Source organism: Ailuropoda melanoleuca, chromosome 3 (genome assembly GCF_002007445.2).
Source record: "Ailuropoda melanoleuca isolate Jingjing chromosome 3, ASM200744v2, whole genome shotgun sequence".
Classification (NCBI taxonomy): Eukaryota; Metazoa; Chordata; class Mammalia; order Carnivora; family Ursidae; genus Ailuropoda; species Ailuropoda melanoleuca.
In genome coordinates, this window is record NC_048220.1 from 88,146,383 (window position 1) to 88,159,116 (window position 12,734).

A 12,734-nucleotide genomic window follows, 5' to 3' on the forward strand; every position below is an offset into this window, starting at 1 on the left:
CTGAAACTTAAAATTTCCTAAATACTCTACGTAGGATATTGAATTATTAAATAACTTACCTCTTTTAGAAGAGAGCATGCTAGCACTAAAATGTCTTTGAGAGAAGTGTCACGAAATGAGGTAGCTATTTTCCTGTGTTTTGCTGAAGGTCTAGAATAATCAACCTAGAAAGATCAAGATGAATTTATTTAACCAGACTGAGCAAATAGCAAAGCAAAAATTTACTAAGAAAAGGAATGGAAATAACGATTAAAGAAGCATCAAGTACAGAGTGAAGAGAGCTTTTAAAAATCTACTGGGGTAAGTGCCTTGCTTAATGTTACTCAAAGAGTTCATGGCAGACCCACTGACAGAACCCAAATTTCTGGACTGTTCCAATTCATTGCTCTTTCTAACCATACCAATCCCAAAATTAAAAACCAAAATTGATCATACTTTCAGATGCAATATGAACACAGATTATAAAGTAGTAGATGGATCCTAAGGCTATTAACTCCTACACCATGTACTATTTCACATTAGGCAAGTAACAACTTCCCTGTTCCTCAGATTCCTCCTATAAAACAAGAATCCCTAAGATAATCTTCAAATTCTAACTTTCTGTGAATCAGTTAATAATCAATTACAGAATAATTCTTCACACAAAAGTAATATTTCTATATACACCAGAAACGTCATTGGTTCATATATCCTTGGTGTTTTAAAAAGAAACCAAGGCAGAAATAATAAATAACCAGAAATCTTATAAGCAATAGTACCTTCCCTCTGAATATTTATTAGTTATTGATAAATAACTGTTAAGACTAAATTTATGAAGAGTTCTGGAGCCTCTAATCTAAAATATGATATGGTCAAAACTATACTATTAATGCCATTAATACTTTCATTTATCAACGGCAAACAAAGCTGAAGTCTGATACCAAAATGACTATTAACACCACGGGCTACAGTTGCTATAGCATTCCTTTTGCTATTTGGAAGAAGAAAATAAACCATTTTCTTTGCTAATGCTTATAGATTAAAAAAAAAAAAGCAATGAGCTCAAAATTGATTATCTGATAATTCCTAAGCTCCATCATACAATTTAGACTATACTTAAATGCCACATTTACTTATAGAAACATGAAACATAACAGAAGTGATTACAGAAAGTAGTTACTGGAATCTGTAACCAATATGTAAGGCTCAAATTAGCATTTCCAACATTCTTCCTTTCTTTTAAATCAAACTTCAGTCTGTCTCTCTTATAATATTTCCCTCAATTTATAAAAACTTTTCCTTAATACAAATTAATAATAGCATACAGTATTTCAATTATGATTTAAGAAGTACTCTTCACATATTATTTCACGTACTTCTTAAAATAACCCGTGAAAAATAAATTATCCTCTTCTTACATATAAAAATTAAAGTTTACAGGCACACTATCTTGGACCAACCTCTCATTACTACCATATCTATACCACGAACACAAGAACCTCTTATGGAGCACTTGTACATACTAGGCCCTGAGCTAGTAGCTTATCTAATCTTAATAAGATCCTGGAAGGCGTCATTCTCACTTTACAGACAGTAAGTCTGTAAGTTTAAAGATGTTCAGAAGTTTGTCCAAAGTAGTAAACAATAGAGCTAAAATACAAATCCGGGTCTTATTTCAGTTCTCTTTAAGGCCTACCTGCTTATTTTACTTGTTTTACTCATTGATACCCAGTTTTTTGAGAGAAGAGGGACTATGCATCTATTGTCTACTGTATATGGATGCCTCTACAAGGTAGATAAAGGATATTTTACTTCTTGATGATTACATATTGAATATCCTCCAGGAATAGTAGAACACAGACTTGGCTTTGAAAAAAAACAAGATAGCATATAATCTTCTTTTAGGAAACCTCAAGTTTAGATGTTTTTCTTAAAAAATACATCTTGTTATTGACATTACATGAATTTACCTAGCCCACATTTAACAATGATAGTATTTGATTTTCACCATGCATTATAGATCTTCCTGCTGCCTGGTTCAGAAGCACTTACAAATGCTTGTTCAAACTATAAATGCCATAAAATCAGACTAAGTAAAATATGCCACAAAAGCCATATATTTTTTACCATATAAAACCAAAATCACACTTCAGACCTTGAAGCTTTTTTCAAAAGCACTTGGTTATATACAAGATAAGCCTAGAACATCTCACTCCAAAAGGAAAGAAAATATTCAAAAACTGATGAGTAAGTGTCAAATGGACATGCAAGCTACCTCGAAAGAGTTTCTACTGGCCAAATCGTAAAATGTGAGCATCAAAATATAACGTTAGCAACAAATTATAACCTACTAAATAAAATAGGAAGCCAGGAATCCATACTGATATAAATAAGTGAATAAACTGAAAGTCTGATGAGGAATGGGTATTTTCAGTCTTAAAAAGTTATTATTTACAAAGGAGAAAAAAAAATCTACAATTAGAGAAGCCTGGTGGAGGGGCGCCTGGGTGGCACAGCGGTTAAGCGTCTGCCTTCGGCTCAGGGCGTGATCCCGGGGTTATGGGATCGAGCCCCACGTCAGGCTCTTCCACTATGAGCCTGCTTCTTCCTCTCCCACTCCCCCTGCTTGTGTTCCTTCTCTCGCTGGCTGTCTCTATCTCTGTCGAATAAATAAATAAAATCTTTAAAAAAAAAAAAAAAAAAAGAGAAGCCTGGTGGAGACAATCTTCATCATGTAACCAAAGTCAACATCATTAGTAATGTAACAAATCAAATTATGTGCTTCCTGACTGGAGACAATGACAGTATCATTTCTGTGATATTCCTAACCAAGATGCATAATCTGAATCTAATAATAAAGAAATATCAGACAATCCCAAATTGAGGGGCATTTCACAAAACTGACCTGTAATTTTCACAAATACTAAGGTCATGAAAAGTGAGGGAAAAATTGAGGAATTTTTCCAGATCGATGGAGACTAATAAAACATCAAATAAATGAGACGCACAATTCCGAACTGGTTCATTTCTGGGACAAACAGACACTGGTATACAACCATAAGGCGAGAAATCTTTACATACTCTGGGGTGGAGGAGTCAGGGAGTGAGGTCTGTGATAAACTAAGGGATCATTTTAAATGTAAGCTAACCATCCAATAAAACTAGAAACATTATCTAATTCCTGACTCAACACAAGCTGAAAACAGTTATTTTGGGTGACTTTTTTTATGCACAGGAACTACACAGACTCTCCAAAGGGAGTGGGCAAGTAATCCTGGGTACGCAAGCTCTTCATATTTATACACACACACACACACACACACACACAAATGCAGACTACTCAACATGACAACAGTTTTAAAATTATAAACACTACTTTTATTCTCCTTTATTTTAACATTATCCCACACAGAACCCAACTTCTGCTTTTGCTCTGTTTAGAACCAAAAGTGAACAGAAACAGGTGACAATGTGCTCAGCTGCTGAGCTCATAAAGGCACTGTTGGGGGGAAGCAAAGCTTCTGGAAACTCTCCTTGTACAGGGTGAAAATCCATGCTAGCAAGTGGCCACGTGCCAAGTGGCCTGTTCTTTGAGGAGTCCTGCTGTGTACTCATTGTTGAGAATCCATTCACCAAACTGCTTGTCTTTTCTTTGTAAGCAAATAAAGGTTTCTTTCTCTTCATATAATTTATTTCTTATGCTTAGTGTATTACTATATAGAGAGGATAAAAGGACAATTTACCAGCTGTCACGGAGCAAGCACCATGTCTAATTCCCTCATCCTTGTCGTACTTTACACTATTGCTGTTACTTTCAATAATATAAGTGTTCCAATACCCAATTATCCCACCAATAAAATACACAAAAGACTTGATTATTCAGAGTTTCATGCCCCACAAACATTTTATATGAAAGAATCAGCATTTCCTAGCAAACTTCATGTCATTATTAGATGGAAGGCTTACCAGGTTCATCTCCTGAGTCAACTCTGAAAGGATTATAACTCCTATTATGCAGTGCTCCACAGTACCCTATGGAGAAAACAACCAAGTGTACCCTAAGTAGAGACATAGTAGCGGTTCTTAATGTGTAAACAAATAAATACTGAAACATCACATTTTCTTAGTAATGTACCTACTAAAATATATGGAAAAATCATTACGAGGTCTACAAAAATAATGTCAAGTTCATTTTTTGAAGGATAAATGTAGGTACACACAGAGTGGAGTGGGAAAAAAAACTCATCCACCTTAGAACTGCACAGTACTCTACGAAATGTTTATAGCACCCAGGACTTATATTAAACTAAACCTTAAAATACAAGAGCTTAGTACTTTTCATGAGACTATGCATAAGAATGAACAAAAAATGCTTTTTAGTTCTATAAATTTGCTTGAAGGCTACTGAGATAGCTGCACTCAATAAATAATAGCTTAGGAACTAATCTAAATCTCTCAATCTAATATCACATAAGATCACTTAGGCCCTTTTAATATTATTTAATAGTGCATGTGTATGCATGTATTATGATATCTAAAATGAAGGCTTCTAAAGTACCCAATACACTGGGGTAAATAAATACATGACTATCAATATGATATATATAGTTTCATAGCCTCTATAATGTTTTTAATTTAATCAGCTTCCAATTTAATCTCAAAAACTTCCTTCAAATCAAAATTCAGATTTTACATGCACCATTACTAACAAACTACCTTACTACAAAAATCACACTAGAAGTATAAAAATTAAAAATGTAACATCCAGGGGTGCCTGGGTGGCTCAGTCAGTTGAGTGTCTGACTCTTGATTTCAGCTCAGGTCATGATCTCAGGGTCGTAAGATCGAGCCCCACATAAGGCTCATGCTCAGCACAGTCAGCCTAAGATTCTTTCTCTCCCTCTGCCCCACCCCCAACCCCTACGCACTCTCTCTTTCTCAAATAAATAAATAAATCTTTTAAAAAAATAAAGTAACATTCAATTATAGTGTAATCATAATAAAGCACTAATACAGATTACAAATTTTTCACGTCTTAATTTTATAGTTGGTCATTCCTTCTATTTATTAATTCAGGATAAAAAAACAAAGACACGTCTCACAATTTTTGCATTTTAATTCTTTATGGCCCTTCACAACAATCTCAACTGTTTGAACTGGGCTACAGACTTTGTTACTGAAGCATCCATCCTCTGAGTACACCAGGTCAATGCTCCCCAAAGTGCTGCTCCCTGACCACCTGCAGTCATCTGCAAACTCAATGCCAATCTCAGAATGGCTTGGTACTGGTTCAAGAGGAGATAAAAGAGGTTGCACAAGATTATAAGCCAGCTAAGTCCCTACTAAGTCCACTGCTGAGTTCTGCTGGCCTTTTTTTCATTGCAAGTCTTCCTCAGTTAAGGAAGCACCACGTTGATTTATATTCTGCTCCTTATCTTGTTGTGAATCAGTAATTTGGAAAGCACTGCCACAGACGACAGGAGGCTCTCCTGGGTATGTATGTAGAAGGGAAGCCCATCAATGTTTGTAGTGTAGCAGCAATAAGACTGCAATAACAGAGAAAAGAAGATGTACAAAACTTCAGGGCACTAAAGACTTAGCAAATTTAAAATAATTTTTAGTACAAAATTCAGAGAAGCTGCTAATACCCAAAGGAACCATGTGGTACTATATTTGAGTACTTAAACATTTAGTCAGTTGCCTTTCTCATGACTTAAAGTTAGGTTAAGTCATACCCAGAAAGCAACTGCTTATTTTTGTGATACTTTGACAAACTTTGAAGACAAAACTTTTTTTCTTCTGGTTTTCCAAAACTGACAAAAACACACTAAAGCTCAGTTTAAGTACAACTAACCAGCCACTGGACAGAGAGCTTGAGAAATGTTAACCAACAAGAATGACTTCATTCCATTCAATTTTCAACCTTCCTTTTATTTAAAAAAAAAAAAAACAACTCTGAAGTCTATTCTTGCCTACACTAATGATTCTTGATGAGCTGTGTATGATCTTAGTAAATGCCAAGAGAGGGTTGCTAGTTTGTTAGCCAAAATTATGAATACAACTCTGGAGTAAGGAAGTCATTTGTCTCTGAATAAACTATCCCACCACCCCAGGGCTGCCCTCCTCAGGGCTAAAAATACATTTATTCCTGTGAAGTTTTAGATGATTAAATATTTGTTAACCAGGGTTTTAACAGTATGAATAAAAGAGAAGCAGCATAGTCTAGTGTTTCATATTCTGAGATTTCTAGAATCGCACTACATGGTAGAGTTACATCTTACACAGGGATTTACTGCATAAGAAATAAAATCTCAGAAAGTCCAAATTGCCTCTAATTGCCAATAAACCAATACTGAACCATCTCTCAATCCAAACTGCCAGTTTTTCCTCAAGAACTGTAACAGATCACTGCTTCTGCAGCAGAGTACCAGCTAAAGTGCTTTTCTTGCAATTAGGGATAATGTTTGTATGAAAAAATATGTATCTTTAAATATCTGAACCACACTGAGCAAGGCAGGATGGTCACCCTAAGAGGCATGCAGAGACTGGAAATAGCAGATTTAAGTTTGCCACATCATGCCTCAAGACATATAGTAATGTGTGCAATGGCAACTGGAATCACCAGCACAATGCATATGTCTGTCCTCTTGCTTATTTTTCTTTTTCTTATTTTTTACGGTTCAAATACCTGAATTTGCATAGGTGAAATGTGCATATGCTATAACTTGAATCATTTAAATTAAAAATAACCCTGAGAAACTAGCATAGTCAACATGGTCTAATGCAAAAGTTAAATATACGTATTTCTTATGTTAGAAAACTTGCTGAAGTGCTCGCTCTGTGCTTTACTAGGTCACTGTGCAACGTTATGCAATTCACCTAAATTTCCTAAGCCTCAGTTTTCTCATTTGCAAATGAGATGCACTTCACAGAGATGTAATGCGCATTACATCACATAATACATGAAAAATATTAGATCCGTTTTGTATATATGTAGTACACAGACATGCATGTTAGAAAGGACAGAATATGTATTTTTGAAATTTTCTAATTTTTGTGTATTTTCTAACATTTTAATGCTCGTTCTTCTGGTTTGGAACATTTATAATGGCATGATGCTCATTTACTGGCAATAAAAAATAAAGGGTCCAGAGGATAAACAATATGTCATAATTAATATGGTACTGGTAGTCACAGAACAAACCATACAGCTTTAAGAAAAGAAAGTTTCTAAACCAAAACCAACAATAACTAATGATGTTCTAATAATGTAATAATGCCTTCTTACCTGAAGGAACTTCTTCACATCAGCAATAATTTCTCTGAAGACAAACTGGTCTTTCTGAACCTCAAACCATCCCAGTTTAGTGATTTTAGCAATGACTTGAATTAGCGCTTGGATAACAAAGGGTGGCAGCTTGGGTTGTGATGCCACATAATTAAGAATGTAGTTTCCTGTAAGAAAATATTCTGTGATCTTTTGAACTTTTCCGTAACATAATGTGAATCATGTGAAGAAAAACAGATGGTAATGACACATGCTTTGACAAAAAGTTAATCCCTTTCTCCAAGATAACATACTTATTTAAATAGTCATTTCTGCTACAAGTCTTACTGTGAAAAAAGAAATTTGCTCCAATTCAATTTATATATTAGAGGATAATTTGTGTATAATAAGAATGTTGCTTTTGTTTTTGCACGATTTCATGTAGAAAAAACTGCCAGGGAAATACAGATAACTGCAACCAGGCCAAATGAAGCAAACCATATACAAAATGCATACACCTCAAACATCTAGTGGCTATCTCAGTTCACCTCCTGTGTTACCTGCCCATGCATCCTTACCTGGTTTTATACTTTTCCATCCTATTTCCAATCACTTTCCTTCCACCACTTCATTATAACTCACAAACTGTAACCTTTCTGAAGTCCACATCCAAAAACAAAATTCAGGTCTTCTTCAAGATAAAATGCTTATTTATTCTACTATTTAAGTATTTCTTAACCATTTAATGTGTAAAACTCTACTAAACCTTTTATTAGATTTCTTTTTTTTTTCATGTGTCTGAGTTTTATCTCCATATCCCATTTCTCCCATGAGCCCTGTGATTTTATTGCATAACAATGCATAACACAGTCACTTCTACGGAGGCATATGTCTTATTATAGCAAAACTGTATGCTATCTGGTTTAAATGGTATAAAAAATACAAATAGTACAGTATGATAAAATATCTATATAAGTTATGGAAAGTACAAATAGAATAGTAAATTAAAAATTAAATTAAATAGTAAACAGTAAGTTAAACTTGAAACAAAGTTGATATGCCAAAATCATTAAAAGTGGGTAGCGAAGTCAGCTATGAGTTTCCTATTGGATCGAATAATTGAGGTCAGGTAACAAATATGCCAGAAGAAACATAAAAATAACAGAAAAATAAAGGGAAAAAATTTTTAAAAGGAAAAGATTCCACTTCTACTTTGGGCCCAAAGGCCAGCATACCATTAGGGAAAAGAGTGAAGAAAAGGTAAATACCTCAATATTTAACTAAAAATAGCTTTAATGGAAACAGCCGTAGTGAGAGTCTTACATTAAAAAAAATTCTCATGACTACCATATTTCAACCTTAATTTTTATTGACATCAAGATTATATAGTTATGCAAATAATTATTTATAATATAACATAATATAAATATTATATAAATATAAATAATAATTTAATAATATAAATAAATAAATATTTATTTGAGACACAGAGAGGGAGAAGAGAAGGAACACGGGCAGGGTGAGGAGCAGAGGGAGAAGGAGACTCCCTGCTGAGCAGGGAGCCTGATACAAGGCTCAATCCCAGGAACCTGAACCAAAGGCAGACACTTAACCAACTGAGCCACTCGGGCGCCCGAAATTAAATCTTTTTTAAAAAGCACAAATTTTCCTAGAATTAAGCTAAATCTGAAAAGGATTTCTCCTATGGATTATAGTGATATGGATATCCTAAGCTTCATTATTTGTAACATTTTATCTCTATAATGAAGCTTAAGAAGATGACACTGCTTCTAAAATATAAAAGAAAATCTGGTTTATTTACTTCATTTTTACTATCTTGAAAAATTTTAACTTGGAGGGGATGTGGGAATCTGCATGTGGATAATGATAACCACTAGGAAGGTAATCTCAAAATAATAAAACCACCAAATGGGAGATAAACCAAGTTTGACATTTAAGGTAGGTACCAATAACACACCTTCCCAGACTGCCCAAGTAAAGACACTGGCTAACGAGTTTATTATCTAAGGCAGAAAAAAATTAGTAGACTATATTTTTGTAATTTTAGCTGAATGCTTTACATAAAATACTCTCATGTTTTACATAACTTCTAATATTTTTCCCATTTAGTAAGTGTCCATGATAACAATAAAATAAAACAATACCCATCTCATCATCACCAGCCCAAGATAACAGAGAAAAGCCATACCAAGAAGAAAATGAAATGCTCAAGACGACACACAAGAAAACGAAATAAAACAGCTAAAAAAAACCTCCCAGACAGAAGTTAACAGAAAGTTGGAAAGCTATACACTAGAGGCTCTTTGAGTGTCGAACCCTGTGTACCATTTAGCATTTACGATGCATGTTAGAAATGCTTCCTAGCAAATTCCTTATGGGGCTCTCAAAGCAATGTGAAGATATTGCTCTTATACTATTGTTAGTATTACTTGTTTCTTAGGTAAAAGATATGAAAGTCAAAGAGGTGAAATAACTTGTCACAGTGGCCAAAATGGGACTAAGTCAGGTTGTTTTGGTTTAAGTTTTTGTTCATTTGTTGCTTCCAAATACTGGCCAAACCATATGTCTTAGTAGTAATGTCTTAGTAGTAATGAGTAAGTCAAAACTCTAAGTCCAAACTTGCAGTCTTTGGGAATTTATCATAATTAGACTGATGTTTTTGGTATTACACATTATGGGAATTTAATATTAAATACTTTTTGACTAACTGATTTCAGGTAAAAAAAATGCATATATATATATATATATATATATGCCACAAAATCTATCAGAAAACATACAACAAGAATACAAAAGAAAAGAGGAAAGATTCTATCTCTACTTTGGTCCCTAAGGCTAGCTAGTATGTTATTTGAGAAAAAAGTAAAGAGAAGGTAAACAACCTCAATATTCAACTAAAAAATTCTTCGATGGAAATAACTCCAAATTCTAAGAACACAAAAATTTGGGCTATAAGCTATGTCTAGAAAGCTAGCTTATGAAATATTTGGAGAGAAAGAATACATGGGACAAAAGAAACTATCACAAGAAGATCAAGGTAAGACTTATGAGGTGAGGATGTGGAGAACCTGGAACCTTCTCCCATTGCTGCTGACAATATAAAGTGGTCCACGCACTTTGGAACACAGTTTGGTGGTTTCTTTAAAAGTTAAACATAAACTTACTTATGACACAGCAACTCCACTCCTAGGTATCTACTGAAAAGAAATGAAAACATATGTCCACACAAAGACTTGTATGTCAATGTTCACAATAACATTATTCATTGTGGCCAAAAAGCAGAAATAACCCAACTGTCCATCAAGTAGCGAATGGATAACAAAACACCATATATCTATACAATGGAATATTACTCTACAATAAAAAGGAATAAAAAGGAATAAAATATTGATATATGCTACAACATGGATAAATCTCAAAAACATTTTGCTAAGTGAAAGAAGCCAGATGCAAAGACCTACATATGGTGTGACTGTATTTATATAAAATAACCACCAAAAGTGAATCTACAGAGGCGAAAAGCATCCTAGTGGTTGGTGGTATAGGGGCAGAACTGACTAAATCAGCACGGGGGATCTTTTGGGGGTGACAGAAATGTTCCAATGCTGAATTGTAATGATGTTCACATAACACTGTATTTTTACTAAAAATCATTAATTGTACATTTAAAACAAACTTTATGGTATATAAATTACATCTCAATAAAGCTGTTTGAAGGGAAGGAAGGAAAGGAGGAGGGAAGGAAGGAGGACTAACTTATATAGGTAATTAAACTTAAGCTACACTTTCATTTGAATAAAAGACCAGAGAAACAACAAAAAAGGCACCAAGGCAGAAATAACACGGCATGAGGGGAAGACCTTCTGGCACAACTACCAGGTCAGTACCAATGAACATACAAGGTTACAAGAATGGTCCAACAATTATAAGCTCATGAAGAGACTTGAATGCTAAGCTAAGGAAATGGTATTTAACTGATGAGCAACAGTAACCCATTGTTAATTACATTAATAAAGGTAGAAAGCAGTGTGGTGAATACAGAAAACTGGCAATAGACTTAATGTTGGAAAATAAAGAGATATGTAGTCTGGGACCACATCTTGAAAATCTGAGGTTTTCTGAGGTGATGTAAAGGCAACGTGACTGCTGAAGCAATTATTCACAATTTCCACTTTAACTGACATGCCAATTATTCTACTGACATATGTCAGACATGTCGTGACATTCTAATCTACTTGCAGAAATAAGAGCAGTAAGTTAAACCAAAGAAACTCATAAAGAGAACACGTCATTTGTTGCTTGAAATTGTGTTCTAAGTTTCTATTTTTCTCTTTTTTCCAAATTTCCTTTAAAATGTGTTCCTCTTTTTATTGAAGTATTTATTTAAAAAAAAAATAAGTCAGGAGGGAGGTTAAGATGGCGGAGGAGTAGGGGACCCCTTTTTCAGCCGGTCCCCTGAGTTGAGCTGGATAGGTACCAGACCAGCAGGAATATCCACGGAATCAGCCTGAGACGCAGGAAGATACATCTGGATCTCTACAAATGAACATCTCCAGCGCTGAGTATCGAGGTACGAAGCGGGGAGCCATGAAACCGCGCACAGATATCGGAAGCTAAACAGAAGGGGGAGGGAGCCGCCGTGTCAGGGCGCCGGGAAGCGGTAGCCACCTGCAAGGGGGAGCGGACAGACCGCGGACCCGCACGCTTGAGACAGCAGGCTGAGAAGGGAGCTCCGGGAGCGCACGCGGGACGGCTGGCGGTTGGCGGGCCACCTGCACGGGGGAGCAGGCGGACTCGCGGACGGCACCCGCGAGACAACAGACTTAGAACGCGAGCTCCAGGAGCGCGCGCGCAGGGCGGCTGGCGGGCCACCTGCACCGGGGAGCGGGCGGACCGCGGACCCGCACTCTGGAAACGGCAGACTGAGTCCGTGAGCCGGGAGCGTGCACCACCAAGCATCTCACGGAGCTCCGGAGCTCCGGTGTGCTCACTGGATCGAGGCTGAGACCGGGAGCTCCGGGAGCGTCCGCGGGGCGGCTGGCGGCTGGAGGGCCACCTGCACGGGGGAGCAGGCGGACTCGCGGTCAGCACCCGTGAGACACCAGACTGAGACGGGGAGCTCCGGGAGCCCGCGCGGGGCGGCTGGCGGCTGGCGGGGTTGGAAACACAAAGGACAGAGACGTGCCGGCCCTGGAAGTGAGGGCTGGGACGCCGGGTGTGGGGCGCACAGCCCGGGATGCTGCAGGGTTGAGCAGCACCAACAGAAACAGAGTTAAAGTGGCCAGAACATCAGTGGAGAACGATCCGCGATCCCTCTGTTCTGAGACAGAGGCTGAATTTCAGCCGCTGCTGCTCTCTCAGAAGAGGCATAGCAAACCGCCAGGGAAAGCCGCCAGAGAACAAAAGCCCGGAAATACCGGCTCACAGGGTGCCCATCCCCATCCCCCCTCGCAAGGGACACAGAGAC

General features: G+C 36.8%; 1 protein-coding gene across 1 annotated transcript in view; it reads right to left on the bottom strand.

The window, feature by feature from the left end:
* The window catches only part of RANBP17 (RAN binding protein 17), a 324,733-nt gene that overhangs the window by 290,952 nt on the left and 21,047 nt on the right, over positions 1-12,734 (bottom strand). Inside the window, exons 4-6 of the mRNA XM_034655658.1 lie at positions 7,268-7,434; positions 3,946-4,011; positions 60-164 (exon numbers count right to left, since the gene is read on the bottom strand). Of these exons, the coding sequence (XP_034511549.1) occupies positions 60-164; positions 3,946-4,011; positions 7,268-7,434 (338 nt within the window). The remainder of the gene's footprint in view (positions 1-59; positions 165-3,945; positions 4,012-7,267; positions 7,435-12,734) is intronic.